Source organism: Hakea prostrata, chromosome 4 (assembly GCF_041222555.1).
Source record: "Hakea prostrata isolate BN-2017 chromosome 4, UWA_Hpros_2, whole genome shotgun sequence".
In the NCBI taxonomy this organism is placed as follows: domain Eukaryota; kingdom Viridiplantae; phylum Streptophyta; class Magnoliopsida; order Proteales; family Proteaceae; genus Hakea; species Hakea prostrata.
The window spans coordinates 1385818-1413011 of record NC_142603.1 but is presented as its reverse complement, the minus strand read 5'-3'; the positions used below and the strand labels follow the sequence as shown (position 1 = coordinate 1413011).

Sequence of the window (27194 nt, the reverse complement as noted above, 5' to 3'; positions counted from 1 at the left end):
AGCAACTTCAAACACCCTTGAATAAGTCGTCTCTCTGTAGTAGTTGAATCTGGAGCACGAGAAAAGGAATGCCGTGTGTACCTTGATGGAGTTGGTGACTTCAAAAACCAGAAATAATGCTCAGATTGGATACAGCCACTGACACAGAGGGTGAGGGAGCAGGTATTACTACTGCCAAGAGTGAGACCAAGTCCACTGTAGAACCAGGGGATGGCTGGAGGGAGCAGTCGATACTGATCACTGAGCCCTATAAATATGAACACATTTGCTGAGTGCAGGAGCCACAATATCGTGGGAGGCATGCACAATGGCTTCCTTAGCAGTTTCTTTTGGTTTTATGGCTGTGCTTCTCTTGTCTTCTACTCTTTCCATAGCTTTTCCTGGTTTCAACTTTAACTGGGGTGGTGGTAGAAGGTCTTCTGATCTTAGCCCACAATTCTATCAGTACTCATGCCCTCAAGCTAATGACATTGTCATGTCAGTGCTGAAACATTCCATTGCAAAAGACCCAAGAATGGCTGCCTCTCTGCTTAGGCTTCACTTTCATGATTGCTTTGTACAGGTTGGCTTTTTAATTAGAGGAAATAGAAGGCTATTCATTCTCTTTTTTTGCACTAAAATTATTAGCAATCAAAACTTATTCAGATTCATGTTCTCATCCTAGGAGTACTCCCACAGTAAGTGAAAATGGTTTGGTGACTCCTGGTATTGTTTTATATATTCATTTTCAATTTAATCATAATGTTTGAAATGGAACCTTTCAACATGAAAACATAGAACAAATGTGAAAACGTAGTTTGCCTCATAAACTCATGCTTTTTCAGGGCTGCGATGCTTCAGTGTTGTTGGATGATAGCAGAACAATCATTAGTGAAAAGCATTCAAACCCAAACAGAAATTCTATTAGAGGATTTGAAGTAATAGATAAGATTAAGGCCAAGTTGGAAGAGGTCTGCCCTCTGACGGTTTCTTGTGCAGACATCCTTGCTCTAGCTGCAAGGGGCTCCGCAGTACTGGTAAGCGAGGATTAGAGCAACGTGACTATTGTCCAATCCAACCATAGGACCTGTGTTCAAATTGTTTTTCTTTTTAACTTCCTAATGAAGATTGATGGACATGTGAAACAGAGTGGTGGACCTTACTGGGTACTTCCATTAGGAAGGAAAGACTCCAAGAAAGCAAGTCTCAGTGGCTCAAACAGAAACATCCCCCCACCAAATTCTACTCTCCAAAACCTCATAACATTATTCAACCGACAAGGCCTTGATGAAGTAGACCTTGTAGCACTCTCAGGTGTGTCACTTTCCAAATGTCCGAGAAATTTTAAGACTTCAATCTCTACAGCTTAGAACTTCTACTTATGTTAAATTTCTTGCACAGGAAGCCATACCATTGGAATGGCAAGATGTGTGACCTTCAAGCAGAGGCTTTACAACCAAAATGGAAATAACCAACCAGATGAGACTCTGCAGGGAGCCTATTTTCACGGTTTGAAATCAGTTTGTCCAAAATCAGGGGGAGATAACATAATCTCCCCATTGGATTTTGCTTCTCCGTCCAAGTTTGATAACTCATATTTCAGGCTAATCTTGCTGGGAAAAGGGCTTCTCAGTTCAGATGAAGTGCTGCTGACAGGGAATATGGGCAAGACTATGGAGTTGGTTAGGAGCTATGCTGAAGACGAAGATCTCTTCTTCAACCAATTTGCAAATTCAATGATCAAAATGGGAAATATAAGTCCTCTCAAGGGTAACAACGGAGAAGTAAGGCGGAATTGTCGCCGAGTCAACTAAGAAATTGAACTATCAAATTCGACTCCTAGATGTTCAACTGAATCTCTGTTATATTAATAATATGAGCTAAGAAAGAAACTAAACTACAATATTTTAACTTCGATGTGATGAGTATGACAAATGTTTCTCAATATCTATGTTGGTCAAGTTTTTTAGTTGTACTGTCTGCAAATGAATAAGCTGAAACTGCTGTTAAAATCTAAGCTGGGAGAACTGAAGAGAATGTCATTTTTTCTACATTTCTCTTGACCACACCCACTGTGAACAACATACCAAGGTTTTGTATTGGACCACCATTCTTCACCAGAAAATTTCACATTGTGATATGTTGCTTGTTCCTGGCTCGAATGGAGAGTTTCTTTCCCACACTATGACATGCTGCTCAAAATTCCTTCCCAGAGAACTGAACAAGTCATACCTAGACTGATTAAGGATAATAGATGCAAACAAACCCAGTGGCTAGCTATTTGTTATTGAGAATCAATAGGTGCTTAAGTGGCACTGCTATAGGGAAATGTGACTAGCATCAAGAACAAAAAGAAACATACGTTAAATAGAACAACACAGTTACACAGGGAACACAAGGATTTATGGAGTCGACAATTTATGTGCCTACGTCCATGCATGTGGAGGATACAAAGCTCAATTTAAGAATCAAACAAGCATTTCCAAAGACAGTTTGTAATTACTTTTCTCGGCTTTTGTTCAGCTCCAACCTCAAAAATTAGGTCCAGCAGACTAATAACATTCCCACCATCCAGTTCCACCCGCATAAAAATCAAGATAAAAAATGATACACCTCAAAAATCCTTGTGTTCTGCACTATCCGACAAAATTTTAAGTAGAAAAGCATGGACATACAGAAACCTCACAATATGTGCACTGTATCTACATTTCAAAATGTCAAATTGAACCGTATTTTCTTTCACTTGTTCTCTGGTTACCCTGAGCAGAAACAGGTTGGCGTTCCCAAGATGTTTGGTTGGCGAATGCTCCATTGATGTCCTCTCCCCGTGAGTAGCTGCCACTGGCCCCACTCACCTAACATTTTTCCAGTTCAACTAACCATTAGAGAGTTTTTCTAGTCAGTCAGAAATTAAATTAAATGAAGCATAGTTCCAGCTTCCAACAACTCAGCTAAAACCAATGAGTTCAATTGCATCTTAAGATCCTTCACCCAATAGCAAGAACTTCATAAACTAGAGAACTGAACAATATCCTGGTCCAAGTTTCTGAACTGTGAATTATGCCATAGGGTCCTAACTCCTAACTGCCAAATCCAATAACACTTACAGTTTCTAAACAGGCTGCCAGAATTGTCATCCCTGGCAATGCATCAAGCCCTCGCTGCAGAAGAAAAATAATGACCATTGGTAGGCAAATCCATATACTGAAAGCAGTAACCCCCAAAAATTAAAGCTAATTCTGGAAAACAGGAAATGATTAACCAACCTGATGTTCAACTCGAGTCTTATAAATGAAGCCCCCACAACATAGTAAGGTTGACATCACAATGAATCTGCAAAAGGCCAATCCATGCAATCTTTAGGATGAAAATATCAAAGACCAACATGGATCGAAAAGAAGCTGACAGGACAAGAAGTAAGAATCATTGCAGATTGGGTTGAATTAGTAACCTTGCCCATCCCTAAAGGGACAAATTTGGTACGATGTGATCTAGTTCAAATGGTAGAAGGAAAGTCATTGGCAGGATTAGGTTTCACCTTCTTGAATCCAGGTGATTTAAGGTTTCCCCAATCCAATCTTCTCACGTGTGGCTTGGCACCTTTTCTTATGCACCAACACATCGAGAGGGGGACCAGGACCATGCTTGATCAAGCAAGGTTATGTACACTAAATCACCTACCAAATCAGATCCTTTGCAATGACCAACCACAACAATAAACTGCTTCTAAGATATGCCGTTTTTATGAGTAAGGCCATCCAAAGATTTGACCTTTTGACCAATGGTCCACCAACAAATTGGTAAACCTATTATTCTAGGCTGCATTCTATATGGTCATGCTGCTTGATATTCTCATACTGCAATCAACAACATCAGGCTGACAGCATAAATAATTGTTCATGTTGGCAGACAAGGAAAGGACACCAAGCATATATTAATTTATCGTACCATGCCTCAACCACTTAAGGAATCTGCTGTAAGCAGGTCAGCCTGTCCTATCTCCAGAGTGTAACCTTTTACTGAGTCAGGATGTCTACACGTGCCCCCCCCAAAAAAAAAAATTAAATAAATAAATAAAGGAAAGGAAAAAAAACCATGGTGGATGGGCAAGGTAACAAATTCCTCCTATTACTCTATCATCCATCCCCATCCCACCCCCTAGGTGGTTAAGAGAAAAATGAGAACAAGCGGAGGGGACAAAAGAATAGAGGAGCTTCTTCGAGCTGAGTATATGATAGAATTCAGCATACATGCAAGAAAGTATTCCAAATGTAGCCCATCCTCTTGTAGCATCAGCACTTATGTTCTGCCTATGTTCTGCAAAACTTGAAAAAACAAATTCAGGATCTAAGCAATGGAACTCAAAGCATAAGTATCAATTAATTGATTGGCCTTGTCCTTGCAGTAAATTATGGCGTTATGGTAAATTAATTGAAGTTATAGGAAGCTCTGGGTCAACACTGTACTTTTTGCTTTTCAAAAGGTAAATGAACTATGTGAAGGGGGAAAAAAAAGAAAGAAAGACACAGAAGTAATTTAAGCAGTGTATAAAAAGATGAGACTCAACTTGTTTTTACAATCACTAGTCTGGAAAAAAAAATTTCAGCAGTGTGACTAGGTTCACCAGAGTTAGGCTATCACTATTTGGTAAAATTAAATAAGGGGGAAAAAAGCAAGAAAGACACAGAAGTAGTTTAAGCAGTGTACAAAAATATGAGACTCAACTTGTTTTTACAATCACCTGTCTGGAAAAAAATCAGCAGTGTGACCAGGCTCATCAGAGTTGATGAGGCTATCACTATTTGGTCATATTAAATGTGACAATTCCAAACCCAGTTTTGACTTGATGCAATATCCTGATAATGTGCCCCTAGTGTGTTTATCATTGGCTTATTTAGCCTCATTATCAGGGTCAAATAACTTCCATATGCTTTTGATTTGAGTCGTAACTTCATATTTCTGAAATCACTCTTATGGTATACCCTTTTATTCCATTTATCTGCTCTTTTCATGGCACAAGTCTAGAGAGAATGCAAGTTTATGCTTTATATGTTTGCTACGTTTCAGGGATGAATTTTGTCACTATTTCCTCTTCTGAGGTTGTAGCAGTATCTTTTCTTCTTATCAACAAATACATTATAACTCGTAAAAACTTTCTTAATGAATAAGAGTATCTTTTTTCAACCTTATTTGTCAATAGATTTTTTTCCGCAATGGAGTTTGTTAATAAATGGACAGTGTAAATGGGATGCTTATGTGTTACTGCAAATTATAGAGCACGGAGAAGAGCTAGGCTGCAACTCTGGAGTTCAACCATATGAGTTGAACTCCCCAGCATTATTCATATACATAGAAAAGGAAAACATAAGGGAAGTAACATATAGAGCTCTATAAGAGCTTTTCAAAAACGCCCCAAAGATCACTTTAGTCCCTCGATAGTAGGCCAGGCGATAATTACCACAATGCTCAATATCAAGTTCCCCTCAGGATCTCAATACAAAATTAGAAACTACAGGTCCATTGGATGAATAGGATTAGCAAAACAAGGGACAACACGGATCTGTTAACCATTGATGAAAAAGTAGCAAGGAGGACTAAACAATCAATAAAAGGAAGAGGGAGAAGAGAATAACCCAACAAAGAGGACGAACAGTTTACACTGGGTTAGTAGTCCTATCATGACCAGCTCTTTATTTATAATGTCATCATGACAAAGAGACTAAGACTACCCTCTGTCAGTATGAAATAGTACCATACTACCATTAATCAAAACATAAAGAACCGAACCCCTTAACACCCCAACCAATATGAGTATACAAATACAACACCCTATCAGATGGAAGGAAATTACAAGAAATTTAATTGTAGTTTTTGTGGTTGGCAACTAATAAACCAAATCAGCGGGTGTGACACCTAGTTCTGCCATGTGGTGGCTCAGATGGAGATGATTTCAGGGTCACAAAGGTCTCAATGCTTTTGGCTTTTGCTCATCTATCAAGTTTCCTTGCTAACCTTCCCCCACCCCCCCACCCCAAAAAAAAAAGGTGAAAAATCAGGACAGTAAGGAAATGTATGGACATAAATAGGGTATGTGATTGAAATTCAGGATAAAACTTAACAGGTGTCGAACCGGGACTTACCTAGCTATCCAATAATAAGAATTGCCACATCCTTTTTCTACATGGTAGAAGTGACCCACCACAAATTTTACTCATGGTTGCTGACAATAATAAAAGTCACTGTTCTAAATTTAAATTTGCAGTAGAGGACTTATTTCAAGCTTACAAAATAGTAGAAATAAGTGGTTTTACCACATTGATTCACTGGAAATTGAAGAACATACCACACATTTTGGTAAGAGTGAACTCAACAGGCTCATAACCCTCCACTGGGATAGAAACATTAACTTGGTATGGAGTATTACTGGCCTCCTTACCTGAAATAGAACCCATGATAACTCATAAAAACCATGTTATCATGAACAAGATATATATCACAGTAGCTTGAGGTCGACATACATATCCAATCAATGATCAGTATTGACGGTGTCAGAGTCGTTGGCGGGCTCCCATTTGCTCCTGATCCAGATAGCTCAACCTCTAGGCCTTCCATAGGGCTAACCTGGCACAAGGAATAAGATCATATTGAACTGTGTAAGGAGTTCAACCAGTGAAGGACAAACAATTAAATGTAATGTGAATATTTGTAACAGGTTCAGCCACCCAGCAAAGAGGAGTAGAACTCTTTTCCTAGTAAAACATATAGGATTGAAGAAATAAAATCACCTCAATGACAGGTTTCCCCACCAGCCTAGAATGAGCAGAAATTGCAGTCATATAAAGAGATACATGAGTCTGCTCAGTTCTAAAGCTGCAACATCAACAAACTCTTGAGAAACATAGAAAAAGCGAGAAACATAGAAAAAGCTCATTATAACCAACTAAAAAAGGGAAAGAAAATTACAATGCAGAACTTAACTAGGTAAGTATATGATGCATAAGTTCAGAACTTATTTGAATTATAAATTCTTCATCATCAAGTCCTGTCTTGCATGCATAAGATTTAGAGGGGATAAACCCAAGAACGTCAACAAGAGTCATCAATGATAGTACCGGAAGTGACAGAATAAAATTAATAAGAACTCAGGCTTTGACAAAGCCACTGAGACGGGCTGGAACAATGCTTCAGCTAACATCATCAGCATTCAGAAAGGTGTGGCTTTCCCATAGGACCCATACTAGTGTAAGAAAACCGCCAGTAATTGCCATGGTCACTCATCCATCAGATGCTATGACCTAGAATCTCAGAAAATATGTCATATTTGGGATTTAGTTTTCTGCATATATCCATACAGTTTTAGCTCCTCATTAATGTGAACATGAAATTGCCCCTTGGCCGAAACCCTAAGTGGGGCCCACAAGATGCTCCTAAGTAGGGGTGTAAACGGACCGGATTCGGATAATAGCCTATCGGGTTTCGGACGGATTCAGTCGGATTCGGATGATAATCGGATAATTATTTTCTAAAGTAGATTCTTCTAAATGGGCATGAATACAGATTGAATACAAGTTTTCGATTACCTGTTTACATCTTTACCATTTTATTTGTGAGGGCTAGGTTTGAAATTTAAGAATTTAACAACTTTGCTTGCTATTTTAGTAGAAAATCTAGAAAAATAGTCACAGATCACAGGTAAAAATTTATAAAATAAGAAAAATAAATCTAAATAAGTAACTTAATCGGATAATTTTATCAGACGGATAATAATCGGTAAGAAAAGGGTATACCATATCCACATCCTATTAGTAATTGGACGGATTCGGATACCCCTAAACGAATGCGGATGCGAATTCGAAAGCAGACTTCGGTTATCCATTTACACCCCTACTCCTAAGTAGCCTCCCCAGGCTGGCCGAACCGTCCATGAAGTATTTTGGGCATTTTCCACCCTATTTACTTGCTGGAAATTAATTCCAGTTTAATTGTAGCGTCCAATGCGGTTAAGAAGTCTTGATTTGAGTTAGTAGTTTGAGTCTTCAGTTCTTTTAAACTCTAACACGTGTCAATCAGTGTTTTAATCAAACAGAATTTAGCATGTGCTTATTAAAGTTTTAAGTTATTTAAACTTCCATAGTTCCATTTCAGCATGTGTCCATTAGGGACTCTTAGATCTTTTAATTTTCAGTTCAATGGTGGTGATTGTGGTGGTGGGATCCTAATCTATAAAGGAACCCCACCCAGTGTTGAGTTCTTTTTAGTAGGTTATAAATTAAGGCCTAATCTTTCTTTGTAATTCAAGTCTGATTATGTGAATAAGAAATTGAGTTTTGGAGGACCGCGGTTCCTGTTTGAGGGGGCCACAACGGATTTTGAGAAAGCATTCTTCTTCAATAATCAACCTATCTAGCATTCTTCTTCAACACTCCAGCACCCACCTTCAGCATTCAACCTTCAATTCCAGCAAGTACAGTAAGCATTCAACCTGCAGATATCAGTTCAGCTCAAACCCAGGTAGGCACAAGTTGCACAACACCCTAGTAGCCATAGCACCCCTTTCCCCAGGCCCTCGCCTGTCTGCACAACCCTAAAACCCAACCCCCCTGCTGTCGCACCCCTGACAGTAGCCCCCCAATCCCTGACAGACAGTAGTTCCCTCCCTCAGGCCCCTATGGTTCTTCCTGGACACTCCCCCCGCCGCTCCCCTACCCTACTGCCCCTTTTTCCCTCTCTTCCCTTAATTGTAGCACCCCCCCCCCCCTCTGTTTTGGTTTGCAGGGACCTGAAACAGAAAAGAAAACACAGAACAAGAGAAGAAGAAAAAGAAAAAGAAATAAAAGAATTAAAAAAAGGGAAAAGAAAGAAAGATTCAAGAAAGGTTTCACAGAAATTCATCCTGTATTGATCATTCCCTAGTTTCTTTCCCTTCCCAAATATCCCATACTTAGATCTTCATCTTGGTTATCCAGTCCCCATTATTCTGTTACCTCCCACAAGGATTGATAAAACGCTACTTTTACCGTTCTTCCCAATTACCCCACCCATAGAGATTTTTGTTAAACCCTTAACAACCCTTAGGATCCCAATTGTGTTTCCTTGTCTTTCCTTCAAATTCCCATCTACCCATAGGTTCCCCAAGAATTGTTGGCTTATTTGCAGGAAGATTCTGGGCGAATCCTAAATTGTAAGGAAATTCCTTAGAAACCATAACCCTAGAGTTGGGTTCACATCACTCATGTACTAATTGATAGAATATTTGGGCATGAGGAGCAGTTTTAAGAGAAGAATAAGAAGAAAACTGGTGATTTCAGGAATTTCAGAATTCATAGTCTCTCTTGGAATCCCAATCTCAATAATTCTACTCTTAATATACTACAGAGTTCTGTTTTCAGTTTCTGTTCCTACTTTGATTATGTTAGTTCTAGCTCAGAAGTCTAGATGCTGATCCACCTAACATCTTGAGTCAATGGCTCACATCTTGAGTATGATTCTGTCGCACAACTCAATTCCTCTTCTAATGTCCTCCATTCTTTATTCTCTGCAAACAGTTTATTACTGCTGAGTTTGTTTTTGCATGTACTACAGTCATGGAATTCCTCAGATTCTAGCTCATTTCTGTAGGCATCCCAATTTTGATAACATCATTTACAGTTGGATCTAAATCTGGACCTACCTATGGTATTAAAGTTTAGGTTTTTGTCTAAAATATCAGAATCCTATCATTACTAGGATTGGACTGAATGTGCAGGATAAGCATAAAGGAGGAAGTGGTAGCAGATCATTTTCTCTTGGGATGATTGAGTTTCAACTTTCAAGTGAAAGGGAGCAGGAGAAGTATCTTCACTATACTGAAATCTTTCACAGCATAAATATTGGAAAGAGACTTCCGGTGTGTAAACAAAAGAAAATTTTTGCTGAAATGGAAAGTCCTATATTCAGTCAGATTCTTCAGAAACTTGAGTCAGATATCTGTATCAAGTTCAACTTTTGATACCATGTTCCCATCTGGTCCTTATTTTATTCCCCGCAATTCTGGCTTTCAAGTGAGTTTCTAACCCTAACATCTCAGGCTTCTAGAAACCCATACCAGTAGTCCTCAGGCACACAAAAATCACTGCATATTCCTCCAGTTCCAAGACAAGCACATTGAGAAAAGTTCAGGACCATTAGCGTCAACTGAACTTCTACATTCCAGAAAGCAAGGAGATGAAATAAAACTAAGATGTCAGTCCATAATTTATTTGCAGTAGCATCTAAAATCATGACACCTTCTAGCCACACATGAGAAGCTTAAAGGTGCACAATGAACTAAACAGAACCAACACTTGAAGAAACCAAATTACTTGCAAAAGATTCACCACCTGAATTCACGGTTAGACTTTTCAAAACCCAATTGAGTCATCCCATTGTAAACCTACAATCCACAAAATAAACTTCCTTAGTGACATATTGGGGTTGAACTTGAAGATTCACCAAGAAACAAAAAAGACTTACAACTTCCCATGACCGAGGATGAAAACCAACGGTGAAACCTTCAAATACACGAGGACCAGGTTTTTCACATGGGATGGCAAGCTCAGCACGAACCCTAGATTCAAACATAATACATGTTGTAATTTGGAAGTTTAAATCAGTCAGTAATATAGCAGGAGAGACAGTCAAAAATTAACCCTTCTTCCTCTGCCAACAACAACACTACTTTTTGGATCTATGTGCAATTGTTTTGGAAAACATAAGATGCGGCTTCCCATGCTCTAAACAAGAAAATATTTGTTTCATTGATGCTGTTTCAGATGTTATTAACAACCAAATGTCTTTTAGCTTATATCCCTCAGCCAGGCATAGAACAGTACAAAGTAGAGCAATGGCATTTGAACAATAAATTTCTTGCAAGTTGCAAGAACCTAAGGTGTACAGTGTACTTCAATGGTTTTTAAGACCAACCTGGTTATCAGCTGGAAAAAAGAGCCTACCACATACAACAAACATGCCAGTGAATGAGTGAAGTATAAATACACCTTACTGTTCTTGTTTCTACTTAATTATATGCATTACTCATCCTATACTTATGTAACTAAACTTACATCTCATTCTTTACCTCTATGCAGTGATTGACAACAATGGCAAAGAACACTGATGCAAAGTTGATCATGACGGCAACAGCAACAAAGTTGAGAGGTGAAATTTCCTAAACAGTACTTATATAAGGGCATTATAGTTACACCAATTTATAAGAAAACTAAGATAAATATCACACCCATAGAAGACCATGAAACACACCTTTGTTTGTCAGGCTCTCAGTCTCTAGAAAAATAAATACTTTTTGCTGGTTCTAGTCCTAGAAACAGCCTATCTGGAAACAGGGGTAAAGCTGCATATATTTGATCCTCCCCAGACACTGCTAAACACAGAAACCTTGAGCACTTGGTATGGCCCTTTTCTAAGTAAAATGAATGCAATTCTAACATTACATAAGAGAAGTTTCAGATTTTACATCTAAGATTCTAAATGCGGAAGACTCAAATCACCATTGTATATATTCTATTGGTAAGCACTTTGCAGATAATCCATTTTTCTCAGAATTTCTATCCTCATTTTTACATGAGATCAGTTCAGTAAAACGCTAAAACTTGCTGAATATGTTTCCGAAAATCTGAACTTCAGTAATTTCTTGATGTTGGTAATTCTAGCTTTGCCCAAAATCTTAAGAGGAAAAAAGAACTGTTGGCGGATCCTATTTTCAAAGAGTTCTGGTATTCCATTAGACGATAGACAATGGAATTTTAGAAATCCTGCACTTAAAAAAAAAAAAAGGCATCAAGCCTAGAAATAACCAAATTTTTAAGCCAGTACTCAGGTCTCAGGGCATAAAGAATTAATTGACAAGAAACAAAAGAAATATACAGTTTTAATTAAGTCAAGATCAGGTGAAGACCTGCATGGTGAATCATAAGTCACGTTGCATATGCAGCCCAGATCACCTGGAAGAGGGAAGAAGTAGAAGATCCCATTAATCTCCATGCACTAGAATACAAAGAAAACAAATTCAGTTGCAAATGCACAGCTCTTAAACAGATGCAAACACAAGACGGGATGGCTCTCAATGGTTCATTTGTTACTCATTTGGTGTTTCTGAACCAGTCCAAGAAAGGACCAGAATTTTCAAGCCATCATCAACAAACAACATGTTAAGAACAAACATCCCCCCCCCCCCCTTCAACCTGTCACCATCTAATGAATTTAAGAAACAATAATTTCCAATATCCATTTGATGAAATGAAGAAAAGCCAATTTCAACAAAGCAGGTTTAATTTGTAGGCACTCTCTCATCCACAAGTGTAAGAGCATAAGATAGTTTAAGTAACAGAAGGGTAATTTCGATAGAAGAAAATTAACATGGTCTAAGACTCTAAATGCACCAGCTTTTTAAATGAAAAGAACACATTCATCACTCACTCAACATCTGACAGCATTGAAGCCCAAGCACCTCAAACACCATCTGAAATTAAAGATTAAAAAAAAAACTACAGCGAAAGCAAAAGAAGTAACTAGAATATTTTTCGCAAAGTTAAATAGATGCAGAAAGAAACTTCTGTTGCAGTACTTCTCTAGCCTACATGGTAACATGGAAGAGAATGACCCAGATGCATTGGTACTTATCAAAATTAAAATGTTACAAGCATACACTCCAAAGTCTAAACATACAGATTCTGACAAACGGAAGGATTACAATCTAATATGATCAATTTTTAAGCTAGCCTCATAAAGCTTGACATGAAAGATAGATAGAATTAAAAAATATATATTAAAAAAATGATTAAAAGCCGAAATTCTAAATCAGACATGGGAGGGTGTCAAAAGCAAATAACTATCTGCCCATGAAGTTAACTGGGACAGTATTAATAAGATGGGATAGGGCACCATTCCCATTCTAATCTGATTTAGGCCTAACGGAATTTACATTCTTTAAAAGTTGTTCAATGAGGCTGCAGTGAGTGGGGCTGTAAAAAGACTAAATACTGAACCGGTACAAGTTTTTCCATACTTGGCCCCATTAGGTAACTAGATAAGAAATCTCAGTCAAATAATTTGTAGATCTCCAGGGCTACTGGCCTAAATTCATATTCAAGTCATTATCTGATTAACCGAGCACAACGTTCATACCTGGTTAAGCATAACTTTTTAAGAAGACAATTATAATGAAGCACAGAAAGTACAAATCCATCATCAGATGCTGACACAGCAGAAAATGATTGAACAAGAATGGGGAAAGGGGGAATGCTACGGGGGGAAAAAAGACAGACAGAGAATACATCTTTTTTTGTTACATACAGATGACCCTAAGTTGTGACACAATGGTAAGAACTTCATATAAGTTATTCCAACAATTAGAGTTCATCCCAGATATTTCTGAACTCTTCCTGACTTATAAACTGGAAATACAATAAGGAAATGATCACAAACCTTTACATCGTCCATTTAAGCAATTTCCACAGATGATATCTACCTGCAATTACATAACATGACACATATCCTGGAGGTCATTGCATAAGATTATAATGTCAACCGTGTTTAAATTCTTATCAATCAAGTAAACAATAAAAGTTTCAACCTGAGCCGTACGTCCCTTTTTATCGAAGCTTTGCTCACAATTCGTCAAATCACCATTGTAAAAACCCTGGATTTGCGAGGCATGCCAATTAATGAAAATATTCAAGGCTACACAACTTCAACTTTGGAACAAACATAAATCGAGTCCAAAAATCAATGCAGAAAATTCTAAGAAAATTATTCACTGAACAACCATTAAGAGCTTTTCCTTTATCTACATATCAAAAATTAAGTTTTCATATTTCTTCTGCAGGTGGGCAGATCTTTGGTGGTGCGACAGTGTCTAGACACATGCAGTGGATCTAAGAATTTAATGAGATTCATAATGGTTTAAATATCAATAAATGAGATGTGAAATGTTGAAAACAAGACCCAAAAAGTACCCCTTTTTTAGTAAATACTATAAACAAATGTGTCAAAATATACCCAAGATCACCCCATATCTGTAACAAGCATCTATTATTCACCCACAAAATTCAAATCACTAAAACCTTTCAAATTTAACCATGCCTAAACCAGTTAAGACATTGAAGTTTAATACCCACATAAACCGAGTCTTTCACCATGCAACCCATGAGAAGCAAAATTTCCCACAATACTCATTTACTTTTGCAGGAAAACAATTACACACTACAGAAGTAGAGATGACAATTTTCCATATCCATTTTATCACACATCGCCTGAATGAAATGCACACCCTCCCCCCAAACAGAAATCAAAGCTGAGGCATTCTAAGGTTCTAAACATAGGAGGAAGGTAGGAGGAATTTCAAGTTATATGCCAAATAAAAAAAGCAGGTTCTTCAAGAAAGACTAAAGAACGACATGGAGAGGGAAATTGACCTACTTAGTATGGGGCCTTTGAGTGGATTTGTTTATAAATTTTGTGTTGTACTGTATACTATCCCATTTCACTCATAATTCATTGGTATAAATCAAAAGTAAATGGAATCCTAGCTCCAACACAGCAATAATCAATTCTTTAAATTAATTGTCAAATAAATCAACCCAGTGTATAAATTTGGTCAGAAATTTCAGGGTATATATATATAAATTAAAAGAATAATTGAAATAAAGCTGTTTTCAATGCTTTCCCTTTGTAATAGAGGATTTGTTGCAGTTACCGCTCAGTGTTGAGAGGCCCAACAATGGGCAGTGAAACATTATGCATAAGTTAAGAAACAAAGCCAGCATTATTTACTTCAAAATCTTTTATTTCCAGCAAATTCGGAGGACCCATTTCTAGAAGATTTAGGGATTTACTTGAACAAAGTTTACACGCCCAACACCAGCCATAAAATAGCTGGAAGTATCGAAACGGCCAAAATCGACATAACCCTACAGCAAAAACAAGTGTACACATATATCAGAATCCACAAGATAATGCGAGGTTTATAAATCCCCAGGCATAAATACTCCCAAAAGTTATTCAATGCCAGCAATGTTTCACATAATGATAAATTTGTAGTTGCCACCCAAAGTAGTAGAAGAACATATAATTGCATGATGCGTCTAGTGCATAATCAACTAACAAGAATCCATCACTTAGCTGGAGACTACTGATAAATTATGCCTCACTATTATGCACAGTATGGAAAGAAAAAGAAGAAGAAAAAAAGCATCCATACAAAGGCATGAATATACCATTAAATGCACCAGGCTACATCTTCCTCTATTTCATTCATTGCTCTGGCTCACATTCAGAACTAGACGTTCAAAACTATGCAAGAGATCTAACTGAGAAAATTCTAATATATAAACACCATGACCATAAACTTTTCATTGTTTCCTACTAAGTCATGACCATAAACTTTTCATTGTTTCCTACTAAGTCACGACCATACCAGAAGGTTAAGCTCTTCAGTGAAAGTGAACCTGAAGAGAATGGCAAAAGCCTCCATTTAAGTGGATTCAGCTATACTGAAATAAGTCTCCAAATGCATACCAAAACTTCTTATGCGCTTCCTAGGGATCAAACACATGACCTCCCAGCTCAGATACCATGCTCGCAACCCTTTCCCCTAAAAGCCTGAAATGATAGGGAAGGGCAGCATAAATGTATACATCAACAAATACGATGACATATAGCACTCTGGATGCATCTCCACTTTATCCTCCCTATTTCAATTCTTTGGACAACATCATCCTCCGTATCACCTCCTTTATTTATGGTTAAGCCCAGATATCTAACAATGTTCACTTCGTTAGGTCCCCCTTTCATCAATATTCGCCACTGATGATATTAGTGAGGTTAATATTACACACCATATGCTCCATCCTAAATCTCCTTATCTTCAGACCATCGGATTCCAATATTGACCTCCATAGCTTCATTTTGGCATTAATCCCCACTTTTGTCTCATCCACCGAAACAATATCATTTGACAAGAAGCATACACCAAGTAACCTCATCTTGTGTACCTCTTTTCTTAGGTCGTCATCATAAGCACAAACAATTAAGGGCTTCAACGCTAACCCAATATGAAAAACTCAATTATAAGGTTTTGGCCAAAAAATCAGGGAAGTTTTCTTTCATAAATGACATTTGAGTTTTGGCAGTTTGTATCAACTGTATTGGTCCAAAACAGTACCAAATCAGTTCAATACAGCTCTGTAGAGAAATATTATGTATCGGTTTGATGTCATCTTAACATGGCCAATGTTGATATGTATCGGACACAATTATACTGTGTCCATAATTGACACCATGCAAATAAGATCAATTGTTGATGAAATGATGAATATTATGGACCAGCTGGTGTGCTCAATACCTTTTGGGTCACAAACTTTATGTCTCCTCCAAGTTGTCGAAATCATGTATTGGAAAGAATTCAACTAGGAGCCAATATCCAAGATTTGGGATGAGTTGGTAAGCTTCGGTCATTTGTATAAGGGTTTAGCTGCTTAGGTTTCAAGTCACAACTATGGTTAGGAGGTTGGGAAGACCAAGGGTTCAATGGTAGGAAAAGTTAATAAGGATTCTTGATGTTCGGATGATTTGTCTTGACACTATGGGACATTTAGGTCTAGGGAAGCTTTCTTGGGGATAATTGAGAAATTTGGGTCGAGATTGTTGGATGGATTTGTCAAGGTTTTGGGAATTTAGGATCAGGAGATGTTTGAGCTGAATTGATTGGGTGTTTTGAAGTCTGCGGGAATGTTGTTTTGGTTTGGAAGAATGTCATTTTGGTTTTGGATGTATAAGATTTATTTCTAGATTCAGATTCTCCTACGCAGAGATGGTTGGGTTGTATAAGACCCACTTGTCGACTTGGGTTGTCCTGGGCAACAGCCCAGTTGGTTAGAGGATCTTGAATAAATAGTGAATCTTGATCTCGAACTTGAATAAGATTTTCAAGGAATCAAGTAGCCCAGACCTTAGACCAAACCCAACCCAACCTTCCCAAACCCTTTAGCCCTATTTCTAATGATTTAACCCTCCACTTTACCCCCTCAACCCATCTTCCTTTCCCTATCTAAGAGCACCAGAACCTCTCCCTACCCCCTGAACCTTCCCCTCAAGCCATTCACCTTATGCTCCTAGACTCTCCGGAACATGTTTCCCCTTCCTCTAGCTCAACCATTGACCCTCGCTCCACCTCTCTCCCTTCCTCCTCCAACCCCTCTTCCCTGTCTTCAGCCGACACTGACATTGCCAAACCTCTGGTTTGCGATTTAACTCCTTTTGAGCACGATCCTGACTCTCTACTTTCCCCTCCTACGCATGATCTTGATCGTGTCAAGTGTAGGAGTAATCGCCCTATTAAAGGGCACAACCCGTTTGGTGAAGAATTCCTGGTTGGTCTCAAGTCCTCCAAGAGGAAGAAGAAAAAGAAACATTTTGCAAAATAGTTTCTTTTGGCCTCCGTTCGGCCCTTTTTCGTTGGGTCTTGTCCCATTTTGCTTTGTCTTTGCTCTTTAACTTTGCGAATTTTCAGGCTTGATGTTTGTGCGTCTGTTCTTTTAATATATTATTTATTCATCCAAAAAAAAAAAGTAGCGCAAGTTGGGGAAGGATGAAAAACCCAATGGACAGAATGCGAACGGTGAATAGCTCTCACATGACTAAGCAATATACAACATGATAATCCTATTCATCAAATCCTTTTTTATGCTAGTCCACACATACAACCATATATAAAAGACTCAAACAGACTCCTCTACCAAAAAAGAAAGGCCTAATTCGCTCGTTAAATGCACTAACTTTAACTGACTAGAAAACTGAAATAGACTCGAAATAGAGTCATTCATTTAAGGGAATATTCCCTTAGCCAAAGAACATTCCAATATTACTAAATTGACCCACTAGTTTAAACCAACCAAAACAGTTTGAAAAACCCTTTGGATCAACAGCACATGTATGGAACCAAGCACTAGACTTATCTCAAGGGGGGGAAAGAGTCTCTTTTGGTGATGTAACTTTGTCACACAGTCTACACACAAGGAATTCAAGCAATTTGAGATAGTACACAACTCAGTTAGAGAGGAAGGGTTCATTAGTATTAAAAATGCGGCATGAGTGGGCCATTGACTTCGCACTTCAACAAGCTGATCCACATCACTCTTGCAATCCTACTATGAAAATCTTTTTTTGGATGAATAAATAATTATACTAAACAACAAGAAACAAGAGAACAGGTCTTTAAGGAGAAGACCGAAAAGAAGAGCTAAGGCCCCAAGTAACAACAATGTGTCTGTTCCTTGGGGAATCATCAATGGAAGGGTGGGGGATAGCCAGCAGCCTAGAAGAAACATCAAAGTAGATGGCCTGTCAAATCCTATCTATAGAGCGAGATTTGGAGGTCCATCTTCTAAGGTTTCGCTCCCACCAAAGGTGATGGATAGAAGCACAATACACTAGCTTACCAATCTGATCGCAAATGGAGGAACTTGCAAAGTTTCTCAAGATCCAAGGCCAATCACGGGTAAATCCGAAGGTACGCCTCGAGCGGGGCCAAATGGAGGCTAGGTAATGGGGGACAGAATAGAGAAGAAAGAAGGATAAAGAAGAAAGAGGGAAGAAGGAGACATTTGAGAAGACTCAAGCTTGAAGAAGGAGAAGAAGGAGAAGAACACTTATAAGAAGAAGAAGAAAAGAGGAGAGAGAGAGGGGGGCTGCAAACGCACAAAGCTAAAGCTTCAATTCATATTTTTTTATTCCATCCTCAATAAGCTGATTACAAGTGTTTAAATAACAAAACAAACATGCTTGATACGAAACGGACTATAATAGGACTCTTGGTAATTTAAAACTAACAAAAGACTGATCCTACAAAGACTCTTAGGAATTTAAAACTAACTAAAACTTATCCTATAACCCAAATTAAAAACTTCGATTACATGATTATCCCAATAATAAATAATAAATTTCTAAATTATCCCTAGAACTCCCACGAAAACAGATCCTATTTTATCTCCTTGCAAGCTGGAGTTTAGGCCCACCAAATTTGAATCTATTTCCATGCAAGCTAGACTTGGGGCCCACCAAATATGAAAAATATCATCTAGGTTACTGTTCACGCTACTGTAGCGTGAATAGTAATTTCTGGTTGTGTTGCATCACTAGGGCTTTCCCCCTGATCAATCCGGAGAAAGGGCAAGAAAAAAAGAGGTGGTCTAGGTCTCCAAACCATTCCAACAAAGGATACAACTGGGGCTAAATGGGGCTAACTGGGATATGGCGGCCAATAAGGAAGGACTGGGTAGGGAGAGTAAAGTAAGGGCTCTCCAAAGGGTAAGGGAGTGGCGAGGGAAGAATCTTTTGAACCAGACCAAGGGGGGCCAAGGGGTTTGGGGTTGTGGGTACGAAGGTGGTTCCAAGCTGAGTAGGTGGAGAAGGTTTTGGTGGGGGAAGGCAACCAAACAGTAAGGTCACAAGAGGAACTAGAGATGGGGGAGAGACTCCCAAACCTGTGTGAGAATGGGGAGGGAAGAAGGGGTCCAAGTGCCATTAGAAATGAAGGTGGACAAGGGAGTGGATTTGAGGATACGGGAGTCATAGACAGTGCGAGGACCGAAATGGTTGAAGAGAATTCCCATCGGATGCCATGAGTTAAGCCAAAAGGAAGTGGAGGAGCCAGAAGCAATGGAAGTGGAAATAGCAGAGATGGCATGGGGACGAAGTAAGAAAATTTACCTCCAGACCCATGATGGGTTGGAAGGCAGAGAGACAGTCCAGAAGGACTCGGATCAGAGGAGGTAAGAATAGACCCACTTAACCCAAATGGAGTCATGCTTTAAGGCAATTTTCCAAATGAGTTTGAGAAGGCAAACCAAGTTAACATTTGAGATCCGACGGATACCCAGGCCTCCTTCAAAGGTGGGGCAGCAAAGGGATGACCAACTAACCGGATGAATGAAGCGAGAGGATTCTTGCCCTTTCCATAGAAAGGCACAAAACAAGGATTCTACACCAGTATAGTCGATATGGCCTGGATAGTCGATATGGGTAAGGAGAAGATTCCGCACCAGTATAGGTAGGAAGATTGGAGAACTGATCGGATGAGAACCACCCTACCCGCAAAGGATAGAAGCTTGCCTTTCCAAAGTTGGAGCTTCTTACGGATATATCTAGCATAGGCAAGCAATGGTGGCAAGGGAGTCTACCAGGGATGAGTGGGAGGCCAAGGTAGGTCACGAGAAAGGAACCGGGCTTGAATCCCGAGAGAAGGAAGAGAGAATCACGGAGCTTATCAAAGACACCAGAAAGATGGAGGGTGGATTTGTCAAGGTTGACACGAAGGCCCGAGAGGGATTCGAAGAGAGAAAGGGCCGAGAGAATGGAGGATATGGAAAGATGATCCGCTTTAGAGAAGATCATGAGATCATCCGCAAAGGCGAGGTGGGTGAGGTTTAGTGACTTGCATTTGGGGATGGGAGAGATGAGAAGCTGGTCAGTTTTGGATTGGAGGATGTGGGGAGAGAACCTTAAGGGCCAGGGAGAAAATATAGGGGGAAAGGGGGCAGCCTTGACGAATTCCCACCCGATAGTGAAAGAATCCCGCCGAGGAGCCTTTGGTGATGACGGAGAAACGAGGGGTGGAGATACAACTCTCGATCCAGTGGATGAAAGGGGGAGGGAAACCCATAGAAAAGAGGATGTCGCTGATGAAGTCCCAACAAATAGAGTCGAAGGCTTTGTGGAGATCTACCTTGAGGAGCACGGCTGGGGAGTTAGCGGATCTATCAAAGCCACGGAAAATTTCAGCACACAAAAGAATGTTATCCGAAATACTACGGCCCAAGATAAAAGCAATTTGATTTGCGCTCACAAGAAAAGGAAGAGCCTTTTTTAGCTTATTCACTAATATGAAAATCTTATTTAGGTGGAACTTTAAATCTGTAAACTCTAGGGCTGATAATGACCTAGCCAGTGTTGGGGTTCCTCATCCTTCACCTAGCCAGAGTGTTGGGGCTCCTCATCCTTCATTAAAACTCACCCACTGTTTAAGTTACTAAGAATTTCCACCATTACATTCCAATAACGGACCTTGATTCTCTTTTACATTCCTGGTTTGATGATTCAAAATTATGATCCCAGCTCTTGGCAGTTCTCAGTTAAAGGTACGCTGCCATTTTCCCCAGGGCTCAAACTTACCACAATTACACCAAATTGTCCTGCTTCATCAAGCCTCCCCAATCCATGGAAATTTCCTTGTTAACCACTCACACCATGTGGTAAGCTGGAGTGAACTTGACACATCTGATTTTCCCTCTTTGCAAATATAATTTCAGTGTTTAAACAACTAGTGATATCTGTGACCTCTCAACAATCAGCTCCTGAAAAGTATGCACTTTTGATCCATCTCCTAGGGGTAAATCCAGAAAGGTATCAAGTAGCAACTAGCAACACAATACAGAAACTAAATTAAGTTGATAGCTCACACTCTTTCTTACTATAGAATAGTTAAAGGATACTAGTGACATGCTAGCTGCTACTAGCAGTGACAAGTGCTTCACAATTCATACAGTAGCTGGTCCATTTGGAGTGCAGAAGAGTAAACCACTGGAAAGATAAACTGCTCATGCTGCGGCCACGGTTTTCACAAAAATTTCCAAATGCATATAAAGCGTTACTACAAGAAAAAGAAATGTCAAACTAGTTAAGAACGATGATTTGAAAAATACCGTTTGAGATCTACTCTCCACATCTCTACAAAATCTAATGACCAAGTCATCATCCTGCACAAGAATGATACTATGGTCATCCAACTCATAAGTATAGCATATCCATAAAATCTCAACATGTCACTGCTTGGTGGAGAATCATGAAAAATTGGAGATACATTTGAAAAGGATACTCACATTCCCGTCATACTCGAATGGGTGCCCAATCCAGCTAGTCTATCACAGTTTAGAAGAAAACAGTTTCTCGGAGAATGACAGTTCAAAATTTGAATAGAAGCATCAAAACAGTGTGAATGAAATTCAATGCTCTGATCAAAGAAAATTTTAATGCAACCTGACTCTGACTAACCAATAGCATATGGGTGCAACCAGTGTAGACAAAAGTGAGAGTAACCCCAGCACTCAAAAAACCTTATCCAATTGAAGAGATCTCTAAGCTGGAACTTGCTTAATAGTGATCCAATCCCTGGCAAACTAACACATTCTATGATGCCTTAGGCTGAAAATCCATTAAATACAAGGGGCACCCAATGATGTAGACTAAAATATGAAGAAGGGTCAAAATATTGTTCACTTGAACAGTCTTAGAGCACATGTTTGCCTTGTCTGGAGATGCTTTTTAGAAGATCTTGTGGGTTCATTTAGATAGCTCCTAGTTTCAGATTGTTACCATCTTGTTTTGGTGTTTTATTTTGATGTATAGCAACTAGATTTGTAGGAAGTTTCTATTCTTTTGCTCAGCTGATCAGAGTTTCTATTTTAGTTTCTTAGCTTTTATTTAGAAGTCTCTACTTTCTTAGATTTCTACTTTTGAGACTTTCAGTTTTAAGAAGCTTAGGCCAAGCTGTAAATAGGCCCAATCAGTCGTAAATGTATACTAAAATTTAGAGTGGATCAATGGAATTTATATTGCTTGTTTCAAGAGTTTGGTCTGAAAAAGATTCATTTCAACAGCTGATATAGCTTTCAGTGAGAGGCCAAAGGCTGAGATTACCTACTATTCCTATTCCCCTTTTTTCTATATTCCCTTTTTCTTATCCTTCTATCTTTCTTCTATCATGTGAAAATAAACAGAAAAGTAAAAATTCAGTTATTCAATTTGTTCATCCTTATTACCTTGGTCCTGGACGGCCGATCTCCCACTGGATATGCTGGCTAAAGGTCTGGATGCCAGTCATCCAAATTGAAGAATGTGCTTATGGAACAGGAAGGTTTTCAGAAAATATGGACCCCCAAGAGATGAGAGGGAACTGAAACATTTCTTGGGGATCGCAACCTAACACCTTAAATATCTCAGAATATTTTATGGCATATAGAATAGTAAAAGGAAATTTTATTTTTTGGGGTAAAATAACTTAAATAAGTAGTAGGATACAAAATCAAAAAGGTGACTGCTGTTGTCAAAGGCGTAGCAACTGGAACTTGGTGCAACAACTGAAGCAGCCCAAGGTACCTGAAAAAAAATAACTGTCCAGAAAAGAGACAAAAGGGGGAGGAGGTGTGGGGGAAGGCAAAAGCACATTAGAAGAGAGTAGATAAAAGGACTTCTAGAAAACACAAAAGTAATAAAATAATAAAATAAAATAAAATCTCAAGCTACAGACTCTATTTCATTTTTATGAATTAAATTTTTTTCTTAAGGAAGTATGACCAAGATGTTAAGGAGTTTACACTTACCGGCAACTGATGTTACGACAAAGTAGTCAAGTAAATTTACACTCAGGGACCTTCTCCCACTCTGCATATCTGCAAAGAGCATAAATAAGCGAACTCAAAGTGTGGCATATGAAAACTAAGCAACATCAAATAAGGAAATAGCGCTGCCAGTTTGCCTGCTTCTGGGTGGGCATTTTCAACTTACAGCCAAGCTGTATTATAATCTTCTGATTATGATTTTTGTTTGCAGAGGTAGGAAGAGAAAAATATGATTTGCAAGAAGAAGCAACCCATCCAATAAAGAAAATGAAAATTAAAAGATTACATATCTAAACTGTGCATGGTGATCATCTGATCAATTTCAGTTTCTACGAAAGATCACTAAGATGGAACAAGTCTGATTGGGTCCAGTCCAACTCCAGTCCCTTGCCCCAGCTTGCATGTGCATCACATGTCTTACAATCACAGATTTGAGTGCTGGATGAAACTTGTAAACACCGCAATTTACAGGATGCAATCTACATGCAAGGCCACACTTTGGATAAGACCACCTGGATCATATTGGGAACATTAGGACTATTGAGGACCAATCCAATCCTTGCCTACAGCTGTTGTTAGAGACAGTTCAGATTGTGTATCTGTAGAATAAAAAGATAGATTGTACCTACAGGGTGATTAGGATCAATGGACAAGTACGGAGGGGGTGATCTTTTGAATAACATTAATACATAACTCAATAAGATTTAAAAGATGCTTTTACAGTATAGGGATGAATTGTGAAAGAGTGTTGCACGGCTAAGGTAACTCTGTCTTCTATGCTAAGAGAAAGTCTTCAGTAAAACTCTTCTTTACTTTGTTAACTCCTCTCATAACACAGGCAAAGAAAGTATATGATTGATAGCAGAATCAGTGGACTGCTCTGCTCCTGCTACCGCCAACAACTATTATCTCATTAGCGAAGTTCAGAGTCAAGTCAGCATTACTCGAAGTATTGAGGAAGAAATTGACGTAGAAAGAGGAATTCAAGAAGCTGCCGCAAAATGAATCAAAGATGGTCTGTTGCCTGGGTATAGCTACAAAATGAATAGATTAGAAATGGCATCACCTAGTGCACGAGGTTTCCACCACTATAGGGTCTAAGGAGGGTCATAATCAATGCAGCCTTACCACTGTATTCACTAGAGGCTAATTTCCATACAGAACGAACGAATTTTGTCTGGAAATTTTTAAAAGAAAAAGAACGAGCTTAGGCATTCTGAACTTGTAAAATTTGCCAGCCTTGGTGTAAGGGTATCATTGTAACCTGTTGGTTGCAATTTAAATATTGGAAACAGCCTTTCTTGTGAAGCAGGAATTTGAAGCTTCATACATTTGCCCTCCTATAACTTGCAGGCGGAGAAGTGTCATGCACCAGAGTGCTCCTTTTTTTTTTTTTTTTAATTTGAAGCAGGGAGATGTGAAATTATTACACATCCAGCATGAGGTACCAAATTTATCTAACCAGACTACAAGATGGAAATCTCCACAAAGTATAATTAAAACAAAGAAAAAGGAACAGTTTAACTCCTACTAATGGACTCTTGCGATGATTAAAAAAAAATGCAATCACTTTCAATTCAGCATTAGTACGTGCCAGTATTGAATGATCAGAACAAGAAGAAAATGCCAGAAAAGAGAAATGGTCATCTTTTCAGTATAACATGGAATCACCTGCGATTCTACATAAGAAAACAGCCAGCCCAGATTTCCAAATCACTGCAACTTTCTGATAATTTGTCAGAATACTAACATTCTGGATAAGCTAAAATAATCTCGAACTTCCTAAGAACACGGCACTTTGGCTTTGGCGTTTGACAGAGTGAATTGTCTTCTTACTGAACTAAAAGGTACCAGAGACGTGTTAGGACTTAGGATACCTGCCTCCTTAAAATAAAATGCACTACTGATTTCATTTGAACTATTGAAACAAGTTTAAGTGACGGCCGCAATTATAAGAATACAAAAGCTGAAAATGACTCCGGAAATTTAAGAACATTACCATCCAAAAGAATAAATATCACAGCCGAATCAATTCCAATCAACTCGCTTGCGGTTTTTCAATGGATTTACTTCTCGTTCTCTCTTTTCCGCAATAACATATCACTGACCTTGAAATCGACCAAGAGAAATTTCAAGTTCGATTATAATTCAAAAGGAACTAATGACCTAAATATTTCTTACCTGTATAGCTTCTCCGCCGCGTTAATCCTAACAACACCAGATATTGTACAATTCATACCCCCACCCGCGGCGGTAGAAACAGGCTGTGCTGTTCAATTTGATTTTGTAAATCTGTCCGTTCAGACCACACGGTATTTTTTATTACCTTTTTTTTTTTTTTTTTTTTTGTTAATCCAACTTTGTATTTTTCCTCTAATTACTATTCCCCTTTACCATTTAAACTCTATTAGGTAAGTAATGATGTTGCATCTTTAATGCCCTTTACCATTTAAACTCTATTAGTTAAGTAATGATGTTGCATTTTTATTTATTTATTTAAAGATCATAAAATAATCTTAAGATTTTTTTATTACTTATTTACACTTATATTAAATTAGCTATTATCCTTTTACCGGGCACAATAAATGAATAAATTATCTTATCCTCTTCTTCTTCATGACCCTCAACCTAACTCCTTTCTCTCCTTTTAAAAAATTCACAACTAATATTCAAAATATAAGATAATAAAAAAATAGTACCTTTTTTTATAGTTACTTTTTAGTTTACCCTTTAGTTTTTATTATTGACATCTAATTTGATGTTATCAATTTTAAGAACTTCTTGCTTTCAATCAATTTTTTATTTTATTGTAAACTGTCTAATTCATTTTAGAAAGTTCATTTTCTTACTAAATAAAACACAATTCAGGATTTTATTTTTTTTAATAATCCAAAATGATTAAAATACAAGTATAACCTTGGTATTTCATTTTTTTCCTCCTAAATGAGGATGATATTTTCTTTTGTTTCTTAATTCTATAATGGCGAAATAGACATTAAATTCAGCTGCAACAGTCTCTTGACACTGTTAGGAATTGAGGGGGCAATAGTAATTTCATAAAGAACAATTTCATTTTAATGATTATGCTATAGTGCAGAGGGACAACAATAATTATCAATTTTTTTTTTTTCATTTTATCTTCTATTTGGAAAAATATAATATATTTGGTCACACTGACTAGGGTGATAGGCTTGGGATCAGCGACAAAACAAAGATTTAACATCAAGAGGGACATCTTAAAAGTGTTTGATTATTTGATTGCTTGAATACAAACTATAGATAAGCTTCCTTAAATTTATAATAAAGCTTGTCTATAGTTTAAACATAGGCTTTTCTCCCCACCAAACCGTTCACATAGGTGCCCATATGTGTTTTTTTTTTTGTGGTTTGATTTGGAAGAAATTTCAGAATTATCCTAAAAAATATTTATGAATTATGGTTCAAATCTTCGTTGAGGGGTGAAAGGCACACATTTTTAGTAATGTGAATCTCTCGATTTCGAAAGGAAACCCCCCCCCAAACAGAAAAAAATTCTCCGTTGAGCGAGTGGTTTTTTCCCCGGGGCCCCCCCCCCCCCCGGCCCCAAAAACAACTTTTCATTAAATCTTAAAGTGTTGATTATTTGATTGCTTGAAGTAACGAGCACCTTAAATTTATAATAAAGCGATTAACATCCTCAAGGAGATTTTTTTTTTTTGATGATATATATATATATATATATATATATATATATATATATATATATAATTAATGCCGCCGAACGGGTGCAAACCCAATACCTCCCCT

General features: G+C 38.2%; 2 protein-coding genes across 2 annotated transcripts; one reads left to right on the top strand and one right to left on the bottom strand.

Moving 5' to 3' along the window:
* Nucleotides 1–297: 297 nt before the first annotated feature.
* On the top strand, nucleotides 298–1793 carry LOC149016953 (Peroxidase superfamily protein). Its single transcript, XM_089151251.1, has 4 exons — nucleotides 298–562; nucleotides 825–1016; nucleotides 1128–1293; nucleotides 1381–1793. Exons 1-4 carry the CDS (start codon nucleotides 308–310, stop codon nucleotides 1791–1793), a joined length of 1026 nt encoding a protein of 341 aa, XP_089007377.1. The 5' UTR covers nucleotides 298–307.
* Nucleotides 1541–25157, bottom strand: LOC149016952 (G-protein coupled receptor). Its single transcript, XM_089151252.1, has 18 exons — nucleotides 25080–25157; nucleotides 23391–23459; nucleotides 23089–23180; nucleotides 21891–21929; nucleotides 21714–21767; nucleotides 14850–14924; nucleotides 13589–13654; nucleotides 13441–13483; nucleotides 11912–11957; nucleotides 10471–10564; nucleotides 10338–10390; nucleotides 6765–6849; nucleotides 6498–6600; nucleotides 6323–6415; nucleotides 4230–4296; nucleotides 3246–3312; nucleotides 3087–3140; nucleotides 1541–2834 (listed from the first exon to the last, which is right to left on the bottom strand). Exons 2-18 carry the CDS (start codon nucleotides 23455–23457, stop codon nucleotides 2697–2699), a joined length of 1236 nt encoding a protein of 411 aa, XP_089007378.1. The 5' UTR covers nucleotides 23458–23459; nucleotides 25080–25157; the 3' UTR covers nucleotides 1541–2696.
* Nucleotides 25158–27194: the final 2037 nt, after the last annotated feature.